The sequence below is a fragment of the Amblyraja radiata genome, chromosome 20, assembly GCF_010909765.2.
Source record: "Amblyraja radiata isolate CabotCenter1 chromosome 20, sAmbRad1.1.pri, whole genome shotgun sequence".
NCBI lineage: Eukaryota > Metazoa > Chordata > Chondrichthyes > Rajiformes > Rajidae > Amblyraja > Amblyraja radiata.
This window is the reverse complement of record NC_045975.1, coordinates 34,902,241-34,927,943: the sequence shown is the minus strand read 5'-3', so window position 1 is coordinate 34,927,943 and position 25,703 is coordinate 34,902,241. Positions and strand designations below refer to the sequence as shown.

Here is a 25,703-nt window from a genome sequence, read left to right as displayed (position 1 = left end):
ACAGCCCTCGCCCAACTACTCATTCCTTGTAGCCTCATCACCAGCACAATCTATAGCCGAATGCTCTGCCCCCATTACCCAACTTGCTCAATCGTCCAATAGCCTGATCAACCCCTCAATCCCAAATCAACCTCCTACCCTATCGCTCAATGGACCAATATCACCCAATACCCCCATTATCCTGATCCACATCCGTTCACCACCCCCCCCCCCCAACCTCTGATCGGTTCCCTATTCAATCCAGCACCCTAACACCCTACCACCCTACACCCCTTATCTGAAGAAGGGTCTCGACCCGAAACGTCACCCATTCCTTCTATCCAGAGATGCTGCCTGTCCCGCTGAGTTACTCCAGCATTTTGTGTCTATCCCCCCATCACCCTTCATCCTGATCAATATCCACACCTGATTACCCCCACCCCCCAGTCCCCAACAACCCCGCCTACTCCCAATGCCCCCTATCACCCACCTCATCACCGAATGTCCCCAAACACCCTACAGCACCATCCTTCACTCTGATCACCCGACACTTCCAACACAAGAGTGCCCGTTCCACACTCATCCAACCCTCCATGACCTGCCAACTCCCAGCACCCAACAACCTCAATAACCCCCAAAATAATCACCATTCTCACTCATCACCCCAACCCCACCACTGAATGTCCCACCCCTGGTCAGTTAACACCTCCCACCCCCTTGATCACCCTCAACCCACTGATCATCCCTCACCTCCGCTTCACCCTCCAATTTAGACTGTGCCCTCCATTTCCTATGGTGCGGCTGCAGTCCGGGATCTCATGGGTTTGGCATCTCTCTGTGCCTTGGGTGTATTGGGACCACCAGTGGCCAACACCACTCACTCTCCTCATTGCTACTGTACTCAGACTCAGCAGGAGAGTGGCCACCCCCTTCCACACACACCTTGTAGAGCAAAGGCGAGAGACAGGGAATGTTGAATTGGCCCAAATCCTGAGCTACCCCTCAGATGCCATCCCCTTTTGCAACTGACCTCACCTTCCTTGCTGTGGGAATGTCCCCAGCATTAAAAAAAATAAAAACATCTCAAAAACTTAAGTGCCATAATTTACATAGATCAGCACAAAAATACTTCAATCTAAATATATTTCACCTATAAATATTCACAGGCCTTTATCAAAAGGCTTTTGGTCATGTGGCCTTAAACCCAGGCATCCAAGCTCTGGGAAGGTCCAATGGGGGATAGTGTTGTATCCGTCCCTTTGCCACTTCTGCCAATGTCTAGCCACAGTGACTGTTGGGGTATGCAGTGACCAGTACAACAAACAGCAGGAAATGGAGACAGCTGGACACAAACAGGCACTGTTAAATGCAGGTCTCGATATCTGAGTATGTCAAATATACCTTGGCCTCTCCTGGCTGGGCAGAGTTGTCTGAGTAATTGGCCTGGCTCGCGGTGTTTTCGTAGTGGGTCTTGATGCCTTCGTGCATGAAGGATGTCTTGGCCATTCTCCCGTCCTCGAGCAGGGCATGCTGGGAGTCGATGTTCGCCAGCTCCTCCCTCGACAGGTGGTAGATGATGCCGGCCCCGAACGAGTCGCCCACAACATTCACCGAGGTCCTCATCCTGTCCCTGCGACACAACGGGCAAAAGGCAAGGTCAGCCTCTCTGTCCGGTTACCATGCCAACCAGGCCCGAGCACGGTCAGAAACAGGTAGGGCCAGTTGCATTGCTGCTGCATCTCATCTAACTGAGCCCAATCTGTCGTGGGTGATTGGGCACAGTCAGGCTTGGACTAATGATTCCAATTTATTTTGAAATGTGTCCCCTTGTGTCTGAATTGCATTAGTGTCCAGCCAATTTGTTGTTGAGGAGGGGAAGTGGTTGAAGAGATTTGCAGTTTTGGGATGTAGGTTATCTGGGCATTGGTGTTTAGGGCTAGAGTAAGAGTTGGGATTAGAACACAAAAATGGTTCCTTCAACCATGCCAACCATTTTGCCCATCTACACTAATCACATTTGTCCACATCAAGACAGTATCCCTTCTGTGCCTTGACAGTGTTTGTCTAAATGTCTGTTAAATAGTCAGGCTGAAGAAGGGTCTCGACCCAAAACGACATCCATTCCTTCTATGCTGCCTGCCCTGCTGAGTTACTCCAGCATTTTGTGTCTATTATCTTAAACATATTCTTTGTATCAGATTCCACCAGCGCATTCCAGTATGAACCACTCTCTTACTTACTTTTCAGGCCCTCTTTTCCTCTCACCTTAAACCAGTGCCCTCTTCTTTCTGATACCCCTCCCATGGGAAAAACATCCTGACTATCTAACCTCTCTGAATCTTTTATAGTTTTATCAGGGCACCACTCAGCTTCCTGCAGAAAATAACAAATGGCTGAAAATGATAAAATGATGGAAATTAAAACAGAACATACTCCAGAAAAAACAAGGGTATCCAATCTCTCCCTCATAACGGAAGTCCCAATCCAGCTAATGTCCTGCTGAATCATAGTCATAGTTATATTGCACGAAACAGGGCCTTTGGCCCATTTCTTCCACGCCGACCAAATGCCCCATTTAAGCTAATCCCATTTTCCCGTGTTTGGCCCATATCCCTCTAAACCTTTCCTATCCATGTACCTTTTAAGTGTCTTTTAAATGCTGTTACAGTACCTGCCTCAACTACCTCATATGGCAGCTCACTACATATACCCACTAACCTCTGTGTGAAAAAGATCCCCCTCATGTTCCTATTAAATCTTTTCCCTCTCACCTTAAACCTATGTCCTCTGGTCCTTGTTTCTCCCACTATGGGTGAAAGACTATGCATTTCCCCTATCTATTCCCCTCATGATCTTATGCACCTCTATAAGATCACCCCTCAGCCTCCTGCGCTCCAAGGAATAAAGTCCTAGCTTGCCCAACCTCTCCCTATAGCTCAGGTCCTCGAGTTCCTGGCAACATCCTTGCAAATCTTCTCTGCATATACGGCATTTTGGCTCAGTTTGCCTTACTCCACTCATCCAGTCCTGCTTGTCGAACAGGTCTTGCCATCTTACAGCACTTTTCAGACACCAAGAGCATAATGTGCTGGTCAATGCCCCCTTTAGGGTATTTCAACTTGTCTTATCGTAGACATTTGCATTATAACTGCACCCCCCCCCCCCCCCACCCCTAGTTTTCAGGGGGAAAGGACGTGATACCCCTGCACCTTCTTTCCCCCTGAAAACTAACTTCTATTTCTCCCTTTCCTAGTTCTGAAACCCAAAATATTGACTCCTTCCACAATTGCTGCCTGACCCATTGAGTTTTTTCCAGCATTATCTGTTTTAATTTTGGGTTCCCATCAATTTCAGCAATTTATTATTTTCTTTGCCACTCAGGTATCCCAAGCTTTGGGTCTAAAATCACGACAATAGAAGGATTTACAGCCGGGATGATTTTACTTACAGCAGCCAGTCGACGGCCACGAGGAGGCTGATGTCTTGAGTGGGGAGGCCGACGGCGGTGAGAATCAGCAGCATGGTGACCAGCCCGGCACTGGGGATACTGGCCGCTCCAATACTGGCCAGGGTTGCTGTCAGGCTGCAATACAAACAAGAGCACCAGTATTTTTATTGCAGGCAGTCACTACTTCTGTTCATTAGGCCACGAGTGTTTTATTGTCATATGCTCCAGCCCTTGTGATTGTGTGGGTTTTCCCTGGGTGCTCCAGTTTCCTCCCACAAATTCCAAAGATGTATTGGTTTGTAGGTTAGTTGGCATTGGTAAACTTGTCCCAGGTGTGTAGGATAGTGTTAGTGTACGGGGTGACCATTGGTTGTGGGTCAATGGGCCTATTTCCAAACTGTGTGTCTAAAGTCCAAAGTGTGTGTCTAAAGTCCAAAATTTACACGTAAGTTCTGCAAGATGGAGAAAAAAAAAAGGTTGTGCAAAGAACAAGACATTAGTACAACACAGCTAGAAAACAGTGCTGCCTTCAATCTTGCTCTTTTGAGGGAGGGCAGCAGACAGAGATGGTTTTGAACATACCTCACAGTCACTATCTGCCCCGCATCCAAATGGATATTGTTCATCTGGGCGATAAATATGGCAGCCACAGCCTCGTAGAGGGCAGTCCCGTCCATGTTGATGGTGGCCCCGACTGGGAGAACAAATCGGGTCACCCGCTTGTCAATACCCAGGTTGTCCTCCAGACAGCGGAAGGTGACGGGCAGGGTCCCAGCACTGGAAAACACAACGCACGCCATCATCGTCCTTACCCCCACACCCGCACGCTCATTACCCTCCGCACTGGTTAATGCTGACCGCATTAGCTCTCCCCTGTGTCAGCCGTCACGCCTCTGGGGCACAGCGGGTGCTGCAGCTGCTCTCTCTGCTTCAGTGTTCCAGTTCTTGATGTGTTGCACCAAATGCCACCGCCAACCCACTCCTTCCTATTCCTACCCCTTGTCTCACCTCCATAGGCAAATCTTCCCTCCCATGCTCCCCTTCCTCACTCTGCTCCAATCTCATGCATCCCTCCCCTCCCCCCCCCCCCCCCCCCCCCCCCCCCCGTCACCTCAGACAACAACGTTACTTTTGGGTGCAGGGAGCAAAGCTGCCCAGGAACTTCCAGTCAGACTGTTGCAAACTTCTAAACAGATTGCTGAAGTGTTCACTATCAACTTTGACTGAGGAAGAAATTGATTTTCATTTTCTTAACCCAGATAAGAAATTTCCGATTAATTTTAAGGCAGGTTGACACTATTCGCAGTGTTCATATTTACACAAACCCCTGGGGCATTTCTCTCTGATTATATGCTATATCAGCAAGAATATTCATCAATCACTGCTGATTCTGGGAGCATTGGAGCTGTGCATCTTGAGATCCTTCCTTCCCCTCTCTGAAGACACCAAAACTGTCAACAAGTAGGTGTGGGAGTGTCCCTTGGAACGTGGAATCACACAAGTGTGTATCCTCCCGCTAAAGCAACAATGAAGCTGAATGGAGATTCACAGAGCTATCGAGCACAGGCCAGGTCCCCCGTGCCGACCAAGATGCCTATATAAAGATGGTGTCATTTGCCTGTGTTTGGCCCACATCCGTCCAATCATTGGAGACAGGTCATTATTACTGCCTCTTCCCCCATATACCCACCACCCAATGTGTGAAAAACATTTAGCTCAGATCCCCATTAAGTCTTTCACCTCGCACCTTAAGCATATGCCCTCTAGTTTTAGACTCTCCTACCCTGACAAAAACTATGGGTGGCACGCTGGCGCAGCAGTAGAGTTGCTGCCTTACAGCGCCAGAGTCCCGGGTCCGACCCTGACTATAGGTGCTGTCTGTTTGGAGTTTGTACGTTCTCCCCATGACTGCATGGGTTTACCCAAGGGTTCTCCAGCTTCCACCCACACTACAAAAGCGTGCAGGTTTGTAGGTTAATTGACTTTGGTAAATATTGTAAATTGTCCCTAGGATAGTGCTAGTGTACGTGGATCGCTGAGAGGGGTTTGTGTACGAGTCGGCATGGACTCGGTGGGCCGAAGGGCCTGTTCCCATGCTGCATCTCTAAACTAAACTAATACCAAACTAAACTATGACTATCTGATCTATCCGTGACCACGATGACTCTATAACGACCCCACTCAGATGGGTTTGTACCTGGATGCCGTCCCAAGAGCGGTGATCCAGGCCTGGAAGATGCCTGCTAAGAAGGAGAAAGGGTTTTTCCTGGTTATCGAAAAGTAAATCAGCGGTAAAATGATGCCTCCGTGGATGATAAGACCAGTGATTACTGTCACCATGTACAGGCCCAGTTGCCTGGCCACCGTTTCCAAGTCTTTTATGGCCACAATCTTTCCACAAATCAGACAGGCGATACCCAGGGGCGAATACCTTAATAACACAAAGCACAGATCAAGAGTTAGAGAGAAACATAGGAACATTGGTGCAGGAGGAGGACATTCGGCCCTTTGAGCCAGCACCGCCATTGATCATGGCTGATCATCTAAAATCAGTACCCCGTTCCTGCTTTTTCCCCCATATCCCTTGATTCCATTAGCCCTAAGAGCTAAATCTAACTCTCTCTGGAAAACTTCCAGTGAATTGGCCTCCACTTCCTTCTGTGGCAGAGAATTCCACAGATTCACAACTCTCTAGGTGAAGAAGTTTTTCCTCATCTCAGTACTAATTGGCCTACCCCTTATTCTTAGTAGTTAACTACCCCTTAGTCAGTCCACATTTCACACAGGCCAGCTGGGCAGCATTAAATAGTATTTCTCGGGCCTTGCTGTGCACATGTTATGCTGGTGGACACCCTCCGAAAACAGGCCTCAGTAATTTCTAGTCCAGAACTCAGCCAGATATTATTTCAAAAAGCTCTTGAAACTCAGAGGCAAGATCTTTGAGGGTGACACGGAGGGGCAGCAAGTAGAGTTGCTGCCTCAGAGCTCCAGTGACCCAGGTTCAATCCTGACCATGGGTGTTGTGTGTGTATGTGTGTGGAGTTTACCTGACTCATTGGCATCATTCCTCACCTCCTTGTCAACATATGGGGGAGGTGCAGGAACAGGGGCTACCATGATCTACAATAATAGGGCCAGGAGAGAGAGAGGGAGAGGGAGAGGGAGAGGGAGAGGGAGAGGGAGAGGGAGGGAGAGAGAGGGAGGGGGGGGGGGGGGGGGGGGGGGGGGGGAGGGGGGGGGGGGGGGGGAGGGGGAGGGGGAGGGGGGGGGGGAGGGGGGGGGGGAGGGGGAGGGGAGGGGGAGGGGGAGGGGGGGGGGAGGGGGAGGGGGAGGGGAGGGGGAGGGGGAGAGAGGGAGAGGGAGAGGGAGAGGGAGAGGGAGAGGGAGAGGGAGAGGGAGAGGGAGAGGGAGAGGGAGAGGGAGAGGGAGAGGGAGAGGGAGAGGGAGAGGGAGAGGGAGAGGGAGAGGGAGAGGGAGAGGGAGAGGGAGAGGGAGAGGAGAGGGAGAGGGAGAGAGAGAGAGAGAGAGAGAGATGAGAGAGAAGAGGAGAGAGAGAGGAGAGAGAGAGAGAGAGAGAGAGAGAGAGAGAGAGAGAGAGAGAGAGAGAGAGAATGCCTCTGAGCATGTGAGATAGGGACAGCGAGAGGGAGAAAGAGAGACATGCTTTGCTAGTTAAACCATCTATTTCACACAGAGAGTTGTGAGTCTGTGGAATTCTCTGCCTCAGAGGGCGGTGGAGGCCGGTTCTCTGGATACGTTCAAGAGAGATCTAGATAGGGCTCTTAAAAATAGCAGAGTCAGGGGATATGGGGAGAAGGCAGGAACGGGGTACTGATTGGGGATGATCAGCCATGATCACATTGAATGGCGGTGCTGGCTCGAAAGGTTGAATGGCCTACTCCTGCACTTATTGTCTATTGTCTATCTTTGGGGTGGCAGAGTTGTTGCCTTCCAGTGCCAGAGACCCGGGTTCGATCTGACCTAGGGTGCTGATGTAGGTTAATTGGCTTAGGTAAAACAATTGTAAATTGTCCCTTGTGTGTAGGGAGGCGTTAGTTTACAGAGTGATCGCTGGTCACCCACGGACTCGGTGGGACACAGAGCCTATTTCCACGCTGTATCACTAAATTCTAAAGTAAACCTCCTTCTTCCGTGATGAAAATTAAATCAGTTTAGTTTATTGTTATGTGTACGAGGCACAGTGAAAAGCTTTTGTTGCCTGCTAACCAGTCAGCAGAAAGACAACACATGATTACAATTGATCCATTTACAGTATAGATACATGATAAGGGGAATAACATATAGCGCAAGGTAAAGCCAGCAAAGCCCAATCAAGGATAGTCCGAGGGTCACCAGAGTGGTAGATAGTAGTTCAGCACTGTTCTCTGGTTGTGGTAGGATGATTCATGTTTCATATCATCAAATCTGCTATGTTGATTCTCCCCTAAGTTGTGCCATCTACTTCTAATGCCTGATTTAGCAGTTGGAGCATTCTTCTGGTATCCAAAGAGAGGTGACATGATGGCAATTATTTCAGTCACCCAGGGACTGTAATAGCTTTTTGGTCAGTACACAGACCTTGGTTCATACTGAGCATGGGTGGACTTGCAACAGTCACTAAGGTCAGTCTATAGACGATATGAGTTAGGATTTGTAAAGGACATTGTGAGCAACAGAGTCAACCTCGATACCAATGGTTGACCAATGACTAATGGTTTATTTGCACACAATGCACTGATTTGGAATGGTTAACAACACAGTAACATGAGGAGGATCATAGATTTCCTTAGCCATTCAGTGAGGTTAAGGTTTAATGGGGATCTTGCTTCCCTTCATCCAACTTGCTCCATGTATCCTCACCATAAGCATCTACCAATTTCAGTTTTGCTAAGTACTTTTGGGCGATAAGACTCTTCAGCATTGGTGGGGTAAGGCATTTAAGATGCTCACAATACTGTTTGTGCAAAATGCTGCTGGTTTCTGCCTTCGATATTCGTTATACGGGTGACATTTATGTCTAATTTACACAACAGGACCGCATGTGAGGAGAATAGATTACAAAGTAAATTAATGGGGGAATGGTATTGGTCTGTGGGCCGGCACAAAATCGATGGGCCAAATGCTCTTCTGCGATGTCATAGGGAAAATGATGACTCCACTCCACTGCCTTGTGCTGATGGTCATCTCCCACCTTAAAACCCCATCAACTCTCCCTCATTTACTGACTTATCCTCCCTTTAGAAGTCCTTGTGTTGCTCACCTCATCTATTCCATGGTTCTATGTCATGGTTCTCCAATTAGAGATTTTCCTGATCTCCTTGATGGATTAATAAGTGAAAGGTCCACTGTTAAACTAACTAGATGCCGTGGATTTAGGCTGTGGATTCTCTATTTGGCGGACAACGAATGCCACAAATCACTTAACCCACTGGTACAGCTTGGTTGTTAATGAGGAAAGGAAAGCGAATATCTCTTTAAATGCATCAGGAGGAACTGCAGTAGCTGGTAACACCGAAGATAGACACAAAATGGTGGAGTAACTCAGTGGGCCAGGCAGCGTCTCTGGAGAACCCGAAACGTCATCTATTCCTTTTCTCCAGACATGCTGCGTGACCCGCTGAGTTACTCCAGCATTTTGTGCTTATCTTCTCTGCAAATCCACCCAGCCACGAACGCACCTTGATTTCAGAGGGGGGAAGAGCAAGTCCGTATGGGGGAATTGTAGACTGAACGGGTGTATAAACAGTGAATGATCTCACAGCTCTTACCACATGATCATTATCACCAGCTTCATGATGATCTCGTTGAGGATGTTGAAGAATTCCACCATTAGCTGCGCCCTCTCCCCCATTTTGCCCATGGCAATGCCAAAAGCAATGAAGAAGCCAATCACACCTGTAATATTGTGCAAGTGTGAGCAAGTCATAGATAGATAGATAGATAGATAGATATTCCCAATCTCGTTCCCTGCACACATCGCCAATCTCAATAACACCATTCACACAGCACCTTCAGTGTCAGGAAACATGCCACAATGCTTCACAGGAGCGAGATCAAACACAAACGTGAATCGCACAGGAGAGGTGCAGGAATATGAACGAAAGGTGGATCAAGGAGAAGGTTTCACAGAACGCCACCAACGACTACAGTGAAGACAGAAATAGAGAGTTTAGGAAGGAAGGGGAGAGACAGTCCTTGCAAAAGAATTAAAATCCATAATACTCAGGACCACCACTATACAACAGTGGAGCCGAGCATTGGTGGACACAAAATTGCCAAGACTGACAGGGAAAGATTCAGAGGGAGGACAACAGGACAGTCAATACAACATGGAAACAGGCCGCAAAAGCAAAAGGATCGCCTAAAATATCCCTTCTAGTGAACGAGTCAGATTCCTTCCCAACACAAAAGTTTGTAATGTTCTCATGTCCCTAATATTCTCCCTCCACACTCAAATAGGCGTATTTATGTCTGTCTATCTCTCGCTGTTGCTACCTCAGGAATACATGAGCATCTCTATCTCCACGTGTGCCTGTATGAGCAGCAATAATAACAATGCTGATGTCTCCCTGTTGCTCTGTGTGTGGTACATGACCTAGACTGGACAATGCTATGAGGGCCCATGGACAATAACCAGGGTGCTAGCCTGCCCAGGCGGCTGCAGAATAAGATGAATATCCTCCCATCTATAATCTCTGGCCCGTCATGAGATACAGAAGCATGAATGTTGACATGACCTTACCCAACACGTTCATCCCATTTTTGTACTGTAAGCTCTTTGTGATCGTGTAGCTAGGTCCATCCGGTTCTCCAAGGGTCTCATTCACAACTTCCATCATGATCGCCGAGACGTTGGTAATGTTCTGATCCTCAGAAGGATTCTCCACTTTACTGGTGACTGTTTGTATCTATTGGCAGGGACACAGTTAGAGGACAATTAATCAACCATGCACCCGATCATAAACATCCTGGAGCTAAGAGGTTCAAGATTCCATTTCATCGCTCTAGGTTCAGGGATTTGTTCAGAAATAGAGGATTTCAGGTTATAAACGTACACATTTACAAATATATGATATGGGAGTAGCATTCCCTCTTGCTTATTCCACCATTCTCGAAGATATGACACAACTCTGCATATCTACCTGTCCCCAATAACTTTTAACCCCTCTTGTTTATTAAGAATCTATTTACGTCTGCCTTAAATATCTTTAAACATGCTGCCGTCACTGGTTGTTAAGGGAGACGACCGTCTGGCAGAAGCCACAGTAGCTTGAAACCACATGCCACTAGACTCCGGCACAGCTTCTTCCTCTGTGTTATCGGCCTTCTGAATGCTCCTTCCATAAGCTAGGGTAGGGTACGATTCACCACTACCCAATTGAGGACATTGGACTTAGTTTATGGAACTGATGTGCAACAATATAAAACTATATTCTGCACTCTGTACTGTATCTTCCCCATTGCCCTATCTGTTGCATAGCTTATATAGATACAGCTTATCCATATCATTAATATAAATAGTAAGAAGCTGGGCCCCAGCCACGTTGTGGCACTTCACCTTTAGCCTTAGTTTTAGAGATAATGTGTGGAAAAAGCCTCCAAATTCTTTCTGTTATGGGGAAACCGGAACTGCACAGAATACTCCAAATGCAGCCTAACCAAGTCCTAGACAATTGCAACATGACTTCCTGACTTATATTCAATGCCCAGATTGATGCAGGCAAGCATTCCTTTATCATTTTAAATATCACATTAAATCATCCTTGAATCTTCAACAGTCTTGCAACCTGGATACCTATTTTACCCACTTTAGCCCCAATACTAATCTGCCTATGGGGTTTGTGTGAATCAACTTACTGTCAAGGCACTGTGAACCAGGTTTCAGTGCTACTTTAGAAAAGAGGATGGTAGTTTGCAGTCTGGGTGAGTGTAGGGAGAAAGATCCTCGGTCTGAGAAAAGAAGGCCTGGCAGTTCGTTTCAATCAGCTGCTCGGTACAGCTCTGCTCTCACCAGATCTAGGTGTTGCAGTGGGAAGTTCAGCACCACATTACCAGCGTCTCTAGCATTTGTTTCAGGATCTGCATGGTCTGCTTACATACTATACAGAGTTTTCCCAAGAGCCATAAATTTGTGCAGCATGAAAACTTTGACCCAACTTCTCCACCCTGACCAAGATGTCCCATCTACACTAGTCCCACCTGCCTGTGTTTGACGCATATCATTCTAAACCTTTCCTATCCAGGTACCTGCCCAAATGTATTTTAATGTCATCGAACTCCTGCCTACACTAATCCAACACTAATCTCTTTTACTCTCCCCATATTCCAATCCCCATTCCACCACTCGGGACAATTTACAGAGGCTAATTGTCCTGCCCACCTGCAGATCTTTAGGATGTGGGAGGAAACTGGGGCACTCAAGGGAAACCCATGTGGTCACAGGGAGAATGTGCAAACTCCACACAGAGGTCAGGATTGAACCATTATCACTGGAGCTGTGAGGCAGCAGCTCGACCATCTGCACCACTGTACCAGTCCTTTATTAAGTAACTTCCCATCTACATCATAGCATGACATCAGAATCAAAGCAAAGTCTAACAACAAAGATAGACACAAAATACTGGAGTAACTGAGCAGGTCAGGCAGCATCTCTGCAGCATCAAGGAATAGATGATGTTTTGGGTCTGTGGGAGGGGGAGGGGGGGTGGGGGGAGCTGGAGGTGGGAAAAACCAGAACAAATCAGGACTGGCAACTGATGACCTCAGGAAGGGTGGAGTCCATAATGGCCCATTGTTGGCTGGGGAAGATTTGCTAACAAGAGGGATACAAGGATGTGAACATTGTGGAACCTGTAGGACGACTGTAGTGGGGGAGGGGAGGAGAGAGGGGAGGGAAGGGAATGCAGGAGTTACTTGCAATTAGAGAAACCAAAACTCATACTGCTGGGTTGTAAGCTGCCCAAGAAAATATGAGGTGCTCTTACTCCATTTTATGTGTGGCCTCACTATGACAGTGGAGGAGGCCCAGGACTGAAAGGTCCGTATGGGAATGAGATAGTTAAAATGTTTGGCATAGCATCTGCAGTTCCTTCCTACACAAATCCCTGCAGACACCAGAATGTTACAAGCTGCCTCTTTCCTCACTAGACGTCTCCTGACTTGGAGATTTCTCCATTCTACTCCTAGAGCCAGCATACTCTTCCATTGCAAGGAACATACTAAACCTATAATCTAACAAAATAAATGATCTAAGAATGATTTGCATCTCCTCCAAACAGGTCAAGTTCATGTTATAGGAGTAGAATTAGGCCATTCGGCCCATTGCGTCTTCTCTGCCATTCAATCTCTGCCTCCTAATCCCATTTTCCCGCCTTCTCCCCATAACCCTTGACACCCGTTCTAATCAAGAATTTGTCTATCTCTGCTGACTTGGCCTCCACAGCCCTCTGTGGCGATGAGTTCCACAGATTGCTACCCTCTGACTAAAGATGTTCCTCCTCACCTCCTTTCTGAAAGCGCTGTCTAACTCAATGGTGATTAACAAGTTTTCACAATCTCTCCCAACCTGCATTCCACCGCGAGTTATTCAATTCCTCACAGTTTCAACCCTGTCATTGGCACCCACTTGAATCTTCACCTCTTATTTTCCTTGTCATCAGCCTGAAACGTTAACTCTGTTTCTTGCTCCGCGTCCACTACCTGAACTGTTGAGACTTTTTTAAACTTTTGAAAACAAGTCACCAGTTTCTTACCTGTTGAAAACAGGCTTGGACCAGGTTTTCGGGAAAGAGGTTCCGGATGAGATCCAGGAAGGCATCCAAGCTGGAGACCTCATCGTTCTTCTTCCCTTCCCCAAGCTGAATCTTCAGTGCAGGATCTCCGGGGTGAATAGCCAGGACGAGGATCACGCCGAGCACAGCGGCAATGATGGTGGTGGTCATGTAATAGACCATGGCTCTGGTGCCCAGCCGCCCACTGGCCTTCGCATCGAGACCAGACAGACCTCGTGAATGGTGAAAAACACATCTTTGAAAGAACACATTAATACTGGAGGACCACTGATATATTTATTGTCTTGTGTTCCAGTTGTCCGTCAAGATTTATTTGTAAGGATACAACTGCAGAGAGCGCAAGGGGCCAGCAACCCAGGTTCAATCCTGACCTCGATCACTACCCGTGTGGACTTTACACATCCTCCCTGTGACCACGGAGTTTCCTGCAGGATGCTCTCATTTCCTCTCACATCCCAAGGACGTGCATTCAAGTTAAGTGGCACTTTAACTTGCCCTATGTGTGTTGGTGAGGGGTAGAATCTGGGGTAAGTCATTAGGAAAGTAGGGAGAATAAAGTAGAATAATAAAGGATTAGTGAAACTTAGGGGCTGATGCCTGCATGCTGAATTACTCTTGTGTCACTCAGCTAAAGGAGCACATTGTGTGGGTAGGGGTAAATTAAGACGTACGTGTCTGAGGTGGCACAGTGGTGTACCGGCAGGGTTGCTGCCTTATGACCCTGTCCCACTGAAGGGAAACCTCTGGAGACTTTGTGCCCCACCCAAGGTTTCCGTGCGGTTCCCGGAGGTTCCCGGAGGTTTTTGTCAGTCTCCCTAATGGTCGAAAGTGGTTTTCGTTTCTTCTATGTTCCGGCGATTATTTCAAAAAATTCAAAACCGGCCACGACTAAAAATAGGTTGCCGTTTTAAAAATCGGTAATTTTTTAGTCGAAGCCGGTTGCGATGCTAGTTGAAGGTGGTTGCCGGAGGCACCGGCAACCACCTGTAACCTCCGGCAACCACCTGCAAGGTCTTACCTTCCACTCCCTGCAACCTCCAGCAACTCCCTGCAACCTCCAGCAACCACCTGCAACCTCTGGCAACCACCTGCAAGGTCTAACCTTCCACTCCCTGCAACCTCCAGCAACCACCTGCAACCTCTGGCAACCACCTGCAACCCCCCCCCCCCCCCCCCCCCCCCCCACAAAGTATGGTGCCCAACACTGGTGAGATTCCAGCAGGAATCTGTCCATGTGATCTATACGTTTCAGCAAGACCTTGCTTTGGCCCTTTGTGGTCCCATTGGGAAAGCCCAAGGAGTCTTTTTTCAAACAGGCATTTCCGCTTGTCCTGACATATATTTGGTTGGGCTTGATTGGAGCGGCCCTTGCCATGTTTCACGTGGCGTGCTCTCGGTGGTTTGCAGGCTGCGCGCTTGCCCAGGGAGGCCGCCGCAACTTCTCACCTGTGATTAAACTGGAGACGATTAAAGGGAGAATGAGCATCTTCAGCATCCGCATGAGGATGTCTCCCGGGAAGGCTATGATCATGACGATGTCGGGGTGTATGCGGCCTGCATATCTCAGCAGTCCTCCAGCGAACGCACCGAATATCACACCTGTGGGGAGGAGAATGGGAGGTCATGACATATGATAAAAGAATGGGTGGACTGGGCTGATATTCACTGTAATTTAGAAGGATGAGAGGGTATTGTATAGAAACATAAAATTCTTAAGGGATTGGACAGGCTAGATGCAGGAAAAATGGTCCCAATGTTGGGTGAGTCCAGAACCAGGGGGTCACAGCTTAAGAATCAGGGCTAGGCCATTTAGGACTGAGATGAGGACATTTTTTTTCACCCAGAGTTGTAAATCTGTGGTATTCTCTGCCACAGAAGGCAGTGGAGGCCAATTCACTGGATGTTTTCAACAAAGAGTTAGATATAGTTCTTAGGGCTAACGGAATCAAGAGATATAGGGAGAAAGCAGGAACAGGGTATTGATTTTGGATAATCAGCCATGATCATATTGAATGGTGGTGCTGGCTCGAAGGGTCAAATGGCCTACACCTGCACCTATTTTATATGTTTCTATGTCAGCCCACAATCACTTCACACAAAAGCCACCCAAGGCAACCCGTCGATGAGGGAAATGTCGAGAGAAGCACAGTGGAGGAAGAGTTTGGAAGAGAAAGGCAACGTGCTGGGCCTCAGGTTATGGTGAGGGAGTTCTAGAGGAGAGGGCCGAGTTACAGAAGGCTCAATGAAAAAGGAGCCCCACAAGACTGTGTACCCCTGAAGATGACGGCCGTTAGGAGATACTGGAGAATTGGACTGGCATGGGCATCTGGGTGGGATTTGATTCTGTTTCAACATTGCAATGGAAATGCTCTGCATCCAAGGGATCACAATGTGGAAGAAAGCTGAAATAAACAGCCATAATCCCAAACACTGCGAAGTATCCTGACATGTTCCTTAGATCACCATGACATTTGTTGATTCTGTGAATTAACTGGGCTACCAGAGCAGGGCAGAGGCTGCGTACCCTGCATTGAGTTTCACTGCTCGAGGACCCTTGCGTTGAGAGACTTACCGCAAGACATCCAGATCTTTGTCACCACCAACAAGGCACCGTTCAAAAAATGACAAGAGTTATCTCCACTTGCCAGGATCAATGCAGCTCCTCAAGCAGCTTTTCACAGTCCGGAATATAGCACCCAACACATCGCCCATTTATACTCTCCACCACTAGCATTCTATAACTGCAGAGTGTCCTATTGATGGGATGTACTGCAACAACTCAGTGAGCCTGTGACAACACTCTCCCTCTCCATCCTCCGCAGACCTGTGACCTCTACCACCAAGAAATACATGGGTAGGAGTATGGAAACGTCACCACCTGCAAATCCCACACCATCCCGACTTGGAAATATGACGCTGGCCCTTCTTCATCACTCGGCCCAAGTCTTGGAACTCTCTCCCCAACCGCCCCTTCACCAGAAGGACTGCAGCAGTTCAATGTGTTGTTCAGGTGGCACAGTTGCTGCTTTACAACGCAGAGACCCGGGTTCGATCCTGAATACGGGTTCCGTCTGTACCCAGTTTGTACGTTCTCCCAGTTTTCTCCGGGTGCTCCAGTTTCCTCCCACGCTCCAAAGGCATACAGGTTTGTAGGATAATTGGCTTTGATGAAAAATTGTTAATTGTCCCTAGTGTGTAGGATAGTGCTAGTGTATGGGGTGATCACTGGCAGGCGCGGACCCAGTGGGCCAAAGGGCCTGTGTCCATGCTGGTTCTTGAAAGTCTAACAGTTCAACACCCCTTCCTCAAAGGCAATATAGAGCCAAGGTATAAATGTCGGTCTAGCCAGAGAAGCTCAAAGATCCCATGAATTAATTTTAAGAAAGTATAGACTTACATAGATCCATCAGTAGCTCTTCAATTAAACCCATGTTTCATTTTTTTTTTAATATACAAGAAACACAATTAACAGCTTCATTCTGACCTTTCTCTTCCTAATTTGTTCCATCCAAAGAATAATTACAGGGGTAACATCTCCACACATCAGTGCTCATTTTATTGATGTAAATTGAAATCAGCTGAATTGATACTTCAAATGCAAATGACAGGGGAATAAAATGTGAGTTGTGTTTTTATAAGTGTTAACACATTTCAAAAGACGGGTCCAGAGGACTATTACTGCCCGCAGGTCAAAATATGTCACAGGAAGGATGTATTAGTATTAGATAAAGAGCAGAATGGATTCACCAAGATGTTGTCTGAAGAGGGGGGCTTCCGTTACAAGGAACATTGGGCAGGCGAGGATTATTGTCAGTATGAAGTAAGAGGCTGATGGGTGACCGGAAAAATAAAAGAGGTTTATCAAATTATGAGGGGCTGAGATAGTATAGATAGTCTTTTTTCCCAGGGCAAGGGTATCTGAAACTAGAGGACAAGGGTTTAAGGTGAGAGAAATTTAAGAGAGATCAGAAGGGCAAAATCTGCACACACAGAGTAGTGGATAGGAAGGAACTGCAGATGCTGGTTTAAACCGAAGATAGACACAAAAAGCTGGAGTAACTCAGCGGGACAGGCAGCATCTCTGGAGAGAAGGAATGGGTGACATTTCAATAGACAATAGGTGCAGGAGTAGGCCATTCAGCCCTTCGAGCCAGCACCGCCATTCAATGTGATCATGGCTGATCATCCCCAATCATGGCTGATCATCCCCATTTCAGGTTGAGACCCTTCTTCAGACAAGCTGCCAGAGGAGGTAGTGGAGAGAGATCAACGTACAACATTTACAAACATTTGGACAGGTACTTGGTACATGTCATCGATGCCATTCATGTTTGCATCATTAAGGCTTTCAAATTGGCTTACTTTCCAATACAAGAAATTTGTTAAAATACAGATCAAATTTGTTCTAATTTAGTGTAAGGATGGACAGGGAATCAAAAGGACTAGTCTTGTTCTAGTTCAGCTGTGGAGTGAAGAAATACTTCAGCAAGCATTCAGCGACATTTAAAAACTATTACATTTATGTAAATTTTTAAACTTTAAATAAAGGAAATAAACTAAAAATATTAAATAAGGTAAAATAATTGATAGAAGTAACATATCTTCCTCTTTGTTTTACATTCCTAAATCCTACAATCCTCATGAAAATCAAAGGGGGCTTACACCTGTTGTCAAAGGCTTGTTCTGCATTGGGAGAAGATCACTTTATGGGTGGCACAGTGACACAGGTAAAGACTCAGGTTCAAACCTGACCTTGGGTGCTGACAGTGTGGAGTTTACACATTCTCCATGTGACCTCGTGAATTTTCACCAGATGTTCCAGTTTCTTCCCACATCGCAAAGACATGCGGGTTTGTAGATTAATTGACCTCAGTAAATTGCCTCTAATGTGTAGGGAGTAGATGGGAAAGTGGGAGAACATAGAACGAGTGTGAATGAGTGATCGATGGTCGGCATGGACCCGGAGGGCCGAACGGCCTGGTTCCATGCAGTATCTTTCAACTAAACTAAACTTAAACTAAACCAAATGTTCTTTTCCTTACTGTGTATTGGCTGCAAGGCGTATTCCCAAAGTCTTCCCAAAAGTGAATTCCCAGATTATTCCCAGAGGTGGATTCCCAGAGTATTGTCGGGGAATCTCAGAAAGACCGGACTTCCAAATGAGTCCTGGCCTTGGGGCGAAGGCAGGGAGATCGTGCCCTGTGACTTTGGATGTCATGGATTCTCATTGTAACAAAACCCACATGTGTTAAGGACAAGGAAATGAGAAGAAATAGAACGAGGAGCAGGCCTTATAGCACCTCACACCTGCCTCTCGTTCGAAAATATTATGCTTTTTATCTCAGTGTAATTACCTTGCTCTAACTTCACATCCCAGGACTCCTTTATAAGGTCATAAAGTCGTAAGTGATAGGAGCAGAATTTGGCCATTCGGCTCATCAAGTCTACTCCGCCATTCAATCATGGCTGATCTATCTCTCCCTCCTAACCCCATTCTCCTGCCTTCTCCCCATAACCTCGGACATCTGTTCACATCCCAAACTCTTATCAATTGCCATACTGTGCCTGGTGACTCCATAGCCTTTTGGATTGGGAATTCCAAATATTCACCTCCTGCTGGTGAAGAGCCTTCTTCTCCTGTCCGTCCAGAATGGTTGAACACTCACTGTGAGACTGCGACCACCCCCCGGTTCTAGACACTGCATCCAGGCGGAATGGCCATTCCCACGTCTGCCCAGTCAACCTAATAGTGTTTGTCTGCTTCAATGAGTGCTCTTCTCATTCTTCTAAACTTCAGCGAGCATAGTCCCAACCTGCTTAATCTCTCCTTAGAGAATATACCTTCCAGAGCCAGAACCTATGCCACACCCCCTCCATTAGGTCAGGAGGCTGGACCTGAGAATTTTTAAATGGGAATAATGTGAGTGTGATTGATAGTGAGCGAGGACATTGTGGGTCAAATGGCCTGTTTCCATACCATGTGTTGCAAGATCTCTATGACTATGGCTCAACATAGCTTGGTGCAAGGCATTACTTTTGTACAACATTTGGCGTTGAACTAGAAGTAGCCCAAGGGAAAAATATAATGAGCATGACAAAATAGGAGCGTGAATGATCATATCAAGTGAATTTGCAACATGCCTACCTTGATACAGCGGAGAGGGTCAAACGATGGTGTGAGTGGAAAAGACCCCCTGGTTCTAACCCCTCAGGAGGAGGTTGTCATAGAGCAAGGGAACAGGACCTTTGGCTCAACTTGCCCATGCCATCCAACATGCCCCATCTACAATAGTCTCACATGCCCACGTTTGGCCCGTATCCCTCTAAACCTTTCCTACCCGTGTACCTGCCCAAATGCCTTTTAAATGTTGTTCAAACAACAAACAGAATGTTGTAGATGGACCTGGTGTCTTGGAGTCAAAGTGTGCCCTATAAGTGGGTGTGAGGATCGCTGGTTGGCATACATAATAGAACAGGATTCTTAAAAACTTTCTCCATTCCATCTTCCAATATTCTAATGCAAATACGTGAAGTTAAAAACAAAATATAAAGACCAAAATGTTTTTTTTAATTATGGGTTAATAATTGGAAAGAAATTGATACTTAAATTTTGGAAAAATACAACCATACCAACTGTTAAAATGTGGATTAGGAATATGATGGACATAGCACGCCTTGAAGAAATGAGACTCCGACTAATAGATAAATATGACCAATTCTTAAGGAGTTGGTCTCCTCTCATCGATTTTTTGGAATCATGTGATGCAGCGGTACCATAAGGATTGCTGATTTCAGTTCATGACGTGGATAGATCTACATCTCCGAATATAGATTTGAAAAATTCTCTTTTAAGGGGCCTTCTCTTCTATTTCTACTTTCCACTTTTTCTTTTTTATTTATTTTTTTTTTTTATATACACACTTCACGTTTTTCTACTCTCTACCATCTATTTTTCCACTTTTTCCCCTTTCTATTGTTTTCTTTTTCTTGTCTTGCTTCCTTCCTTCTCATAACATAAAACTAGAGGTTGTACATAGAATGGATTACGGCATGACATAGTTGGCACCTAAAATTAGGTTGCACTGTACTGTTTTGTACTGTATTAACTTCTAATAAAATAAACAAAAAAAAGAAAAGAAAAAAAAATATATATATATATAATAACCACTAAGGCCCTATTTTTGGTTTAACTCCTCGAGGCTTATCCTGCCCAAATATGATCATTTGTTACTCTTCCCAATGTTATTATGCCCAATGTGAACCAGAGCCTCTCCCACTACCTCTCCAATGTATTTCCACAGTGATCTTCTGCACCCTAGCATGTACATTGTTACATGGGACTCATCCTTTTCTTTGCAAAGGATGTTGCCTGTCTCCTTAATTGTAGAATCATCTTCAGTACACCAAGACAACCCACCCCTTCTCCTCATCTGCCATGAAATCCTGCTCCAAAGACACCTTAGGTGCAGAGAATCTAAATATAGAAAACCGTTGGAAATGTGCAGCAGCAGACACATCATATTCTTGCTGTGTTACTGCCAGCACTTGTTTGAGGTTTTATTCTCTCCATGCCTGCCCCTGGTCGGGTGGTGGGAGTTGACTCACCAAACACCGTGAGAGACAGTAGCAGGTTCTTCCTCAGGTTCCTCCCCAGCCGTTTCCAGATGGGCACCTTGATCGGAGGCTTCTCAGTCGTCAGGTTACATTCTTCCATCCTCACCTCCACTAGCTTGGACATCCTGGCAGAGCTGCTTGGGAAACAAAACAGCAACGTGGTCACAATCGCATGCTCAGCCTTGGTTGAATAAGCTCAAGTGGCTGAGTGGCCTCCTACTGCTCCTAGCTTGGGTGTGAGTGTTATCTGAGAATCGTGGAAGGTCAAGTCAGAGTCTAGATTATTTATTTGTCACCTGCATCGAGATTAGAACAATGAAATACCTACTTGCTGCAACTTTATCATTGTATCTGGGCCAATTGAGAAAGAATTGGCCAAGTTCATTCCAGCTTCCAGCAAGTTGATCACAGTTCTCCAAATACACATCAGGGTTCTTTGTAACTGCGGTGAAAGTTCCTCCCTCTACCACCCTCCATCCTTTCAAGTAGCGAGTTGTAGAACTGTGCGATCATATGCAACCAAACCTACCCACATTTCTGAGAATCTCCTTGACCACACATTGACTACTCACCCCGCGGACAGCCACAGGCCGAGAGATCAAGCCTGAGAACCAGCTCCGCAAAACCACCACAGCACGGTGGCGCAGCAGTAGAGTTGCTGGCTTACAGCGCCAGGCAGCCGGGTTCAATCCTGACTACGGGTGCTGCCTGCATGGAGTTTGTACATTCTCCCTGTGACCTCGTGGGTTTTCCCCGGTTTTCTCCCGAAGACATAAAGGTTTGTGGATTGATTGGCTTCTGTGAATTATCCCTAGTGTATAGGATAGTGCTAGAAAATGGTGTGATTGCTGGCCGGCACGGACTCGGTGGGTCAGACGGCTTTTTTTCCACGCTGTATCTCTAAAATCTAAAGTCATCGGTTCCTTCTTTTAAGTATCCCTACGGTTCACCTGGCTTTTGTTGTGTGTGCAATGTGAGGCTGGATGTCATGAATCCAGCAAACTGCTTTGGGAGGTCTCATTTCCAACCCATTATTATTTTAATATCACTGCTGTTGTGTTATTAATGTGTTAATAATGAAGCTTCAATTATGCTTCCAGGCATGGCCTTAAGGTTAACATTATATCAGGGAGACTTGCACCTTTCCCAGAGCTATTATTTTATATGCGACTACAGGTGCACAACCTTTTATCCGAACGCCTTGGGACCAGACACTTGTCGGATTTCGGAATTTTTCGGATGGAAGATTTTTAGCGTAGATTAGGTAGGTAGCGCGGGCGGCTTGAAAAGTCTGGAGCAGCTGCCTCCTCCCCGGAGACCGGGGAATCATTGTAAATCATTGCTTAAATGTTAGTCAGTTATTTTGGAGGGATTTTATGTGAAGGGGGAAACTTTGATTCTTAGTCCCCTACCTGGTCGGAGAGGCGGGGAGCGGGCAATGCCTTACCGGGTCGCCGTGCAGTAAGCTCCGGAGCGCTGTGGCCGCCGACTCCCAACATCGCGGAGCTGGGGGCTGCGGGCGTCCGGCCGCGGGCGGCGCCAGTTGGAGCTCCGACCCCGGCAACTCTACCCCTGGCTGCGCGGCGCTCCAAATCCAGCGCGGCCCCAGCTCCGCGAATGTTGGGAGTCGGCGGCGTCGCAGCGCTGGGATACCAGCGGGGAGCGGGCAATGCCTTACCGGGTCGCCGTGCGGTAAGCTCCGGAGCGCTGTGGCCGCCGACACACAACATCGCGGAGCTGGGGCTGCGGGCGTCCGGCCGCGGGCCGCGCTGGATTTGGAGCGCCGCGCAGCCAGGGGTAGAGTTGCCGGGGTCGGAGCTACAACCGGCGCCGCCCGCGGCCGGACGCCCGCAGCCCCAGCTGGGAGTTGGCGGCCACAGCGCTCCGGAGCTTACTGCACGGCGACCCGGTAAGGCATTGCCCGCTCCCCGCCTCTCCGACCAGGTAGGGGACTAAGAATTAAAGTTTCCCCCTTCACATAAAAGCCCTCCAAACTAACTGACTAACATTTAAGCAATGATTTACAGATGTTTAAGTGTCTCCCCGGTCTCGGGGGAGGAGGCAGCCGCTACAGTAGTACAGACCAAAGATCTTATAGCGAAGCTCCGCTATAAGATCTTTGGTACAGACCTGGGTTGACCGTGGGTCGTTTCGGGTCAAGTTTGGCGCCAAACGCGAGCTTTGGTGTGCAGACGACATCCTGGGGAAAATGGCCGGTTTTCGGAGTTTTTCGGTTTCCGGAACTCCGGATAAAAGGTTGTGCACCTGTATATTGAATTGCTGCCTGTCCGACGCTCTCAATGATTTGGAAGCTGCACAGGGCAGAGACATTGAACTGACAGCAATGAAAACTAATTGCTTCCAATCACTGGCGGCCATTTAGCCTGTGTCGTGAAGATAATAATGGCAACTCAGAAGTAGTAGGGCAAGGAATGAGGAAGTAGTATATGAAGGTCACCCATCACAACGCCAGGCTGGAAAAACCTATGGATATTTTAAAAGAGTAGGCTCAGCAAAAAATTAGTGTGGGTCCCTTACAGACTGAGGGAGGAGAAAGTACAAAGGAGTATTTTGTCTGCCTTCAGGGAAGGAGACATGGAAGCACTTGTGGGAATAATGGGGAACACCAGGTATGAGGAGCGAAAGTGGATCAGCATTTATGAAATAAAAGATATTGGAGGAAACCCACGTTGTCACAGGGAGAAGATACAAACTCCATTAGCGAAATAAAATACTGAAAGTCAACAAATCCCCAGGACCTCCAGATCTGCACATTTGGATCATGGAAAAGGTGGTAACTGTGATAGTGGATGCTTTGGTGTTATCCTCCAGAATTCCATAGAATTCATAATAGTCCCCATAGATTGGCAGGTAACAAATGCAATCCCCCTTTTTAAGAAAGAAGGGAGAGGGAAAAGTTCAACTAGCTAACTGATGTCAGTTGTGGGGTGAATGTTTGAAACCTTTGCAAAGGAAGTGGTTGCAAAGGACTGATAAGGTAATAATATGACTGGACAGAGTCAATGTGAAGGAAGGAACTGCAGATGCTGGATTAAAGCGAAGAAAGACACAAAAAGCTGGAGTAACTCAGCGGGTCAGGCAGAGTCAGGCAGAGTCAACATGGATAAAAGAAAAGATAATAATTTTTGAGCTGCAACCAATTCAATACATAAGGACAACCAGTCGATGTGATGTACACCAACTTTGAACTTGACGGGCATGGACAAAGTATGTCGAAAAAAGGCTCTTTCCTTGTTGTGTAGCTTCATGTCTCCCTGACTATGATTCTGAATCTCCTTGTGGTTTTAGTTTTCAAAAGACTCTGAAAAGCACAGGAAAGTTACAACCATCTATATAATTAACAGTGTCACCTTGACCACTTCCTGTCTGCTCTGTATATTGATTTTAGAAAAAATCGCTACCATATATCGCTATGTGTGTGTGTGTGTGTGTGTGTGTGTGTGTGTGTGTGTGTGAGTGTGGCATGTGTTTGTGTGTGTGTGTGTGGCATGTGTGTCTGTATGAGTGTGTATGTGTGTGTGTGTGTGTGTGTGTGTGTGTGTGTGTGTGTGTGTGTGTGTGTGTGTGTGTGTGTGTGTGTGTGTGAGTGTGTGTGTGTGTGTATGCGTGAGTGTATATGTGTGTGTGTGTGTGTGTGTGTGTGTGTGTGTGTGTGTGTGTGTGTGGCGCATGTGTATGTGTTTGTGTGTGTGTGTGTATGTATGTGTGTCTGTATGAGTGTGTGTGTGTGTATGTGTGAGTGTATATGTGTGTGTGTGTGTGTGTGTGTGAGTGTATGTGCTTGTGAGTGTGAGTGAGTGTATGTGTGTGTGTGAGTGTATGTGTGCGTGTGAGTGTGTGTGAGTGTATGTGTGCGTGTGAGTGTGTGTGTGTGAGTATGTGTGAGTGTGTGTGTGTGTCTGTGTGTGTGTGTGTGTGTGTGTGTGTGTGTGTGTGTGTGTGTGTGTGTGTGTGTGTGAGGAAGGGAATGAGTGTGTGGAAGGGAATGGCAAGGAGCAGCGTGGGGAGGTTAAGGGAGGAGGGGTGACTGAGTGAACTGCCACCACACCAGCTGTGAGTAACTGGACTGCCAGCACACCAGCTGTAAGTGACTGAAGTGCCAGCCCACCAGCCATGACTCACTGAACCAGAAAGCCTCCCCCCCCCCCCACTGGCCAGCAAAATTGGAATTGGTGGAGAGGTGGAATATTGCGTTGTGTAACCAGCCCTCCCGTGTGAAGCTGGGACCCAAGGGGTCTCACTTAGTCTAGTAGTTTCTATAAAGATAGAAACAAAATGCTGGAGTAGCTCAGCGGGTTAGGCAGCATCCTTGGAGATAGGTGGCTTACGAACACTGCCACATACAAATGAGCTCCCAAAATATTGAATTCAAAAGCCCGACGTATATACATGTGTTTGTTCCTGCAAACAGCAGAACAAATTTCCTTTCTTCCTTCGTATTTAGTCATTCTTTCTTCCTGGTCTGATATCATTTTGATGCCATTCGCTACAATACTGTAGAGGTACAATTACCATATTGGTCACAATTATGTACTTTGCAATTTACGAACAAAAGCGACTTATGGACATGTGTAAAAATAGAAGTAATGAATTCCCAGGGATTGCCTGTACCCACTTACAATGGGCAAACTAAGATCAGGGAAACTGGTTGAACTGGGAGACTGAGACTAAGCTGGCTGGTCTATAGTGAGAGACATGTCAGTGTGATTGATCAGTGCTGGGAGGCTGAAGCCATGGGGCTCACTGCTGGGCATCTTGTTATTTTCCTCTATCGCCTCTCTATGCTATCAGACGGATTGATGGCTTCCCTTTCAATCTGTGAGCAATGTGGTACAGATACCATCTGGTGC

General features: G+C 47.0%; 1 protein-coding gene across 5 annotated transcripts in view; it reads right to left on the bottom strand.

The window, feature by feature from the left end:
* Positions 1-25,703, bottom strand: part of slc1a2 (solute carrier family 1 member 2) — a 105,176-nt gene that overhangs the window by 5,971 nt on the left and 73,502 nt on the right. For 2 of the 5 annotated variants that reach the window (XM_033039252.1, XM_033039255.1), the window contains exons 2-10: positions 20,824-20,969; positions 14,665-14,817; positions 13,180-13,430; positions 10,170-10,335; positions 9,196-9,322; positions 5,625-5,858; positions 4,010-4,204; positions 3,428-3,562; positions 1,381-1,609 (exon numbers count right to left, since the gene is read on the bottom strand). In XM_033039252.1, the coding sequence (XP_032895143.1) occupies positions 1,381-1,609; positions 3,428-3,562; positions 4,010-4,204; positions 5,625-5,858; positions 9,196-9,322; positions 10,170-10,335; positions 13,180-13,430; positions 14,665-14,817; positions 20,824-20,956 (1,623 nt within the window). In that variant the 5' untranslated portion in view covers positions 20,957-20,969. Of the gene's footprint in view, positions 1-1,380; positions 1,610-3,427; positions 3,563-4,009; positions 4,205-5,624; positions 5,859-9,195; positions 9,323-10,169; positions 10,336-13,179; positions 13,431-14,664; positions 14,818-20,823; positions 20,970-25,703 lie in introns of those variants that run through there. The other 3 variants (XM_033039253.1, XM_033039254.1, XM_033039256.1) reach the window with 2 other exon arrangements.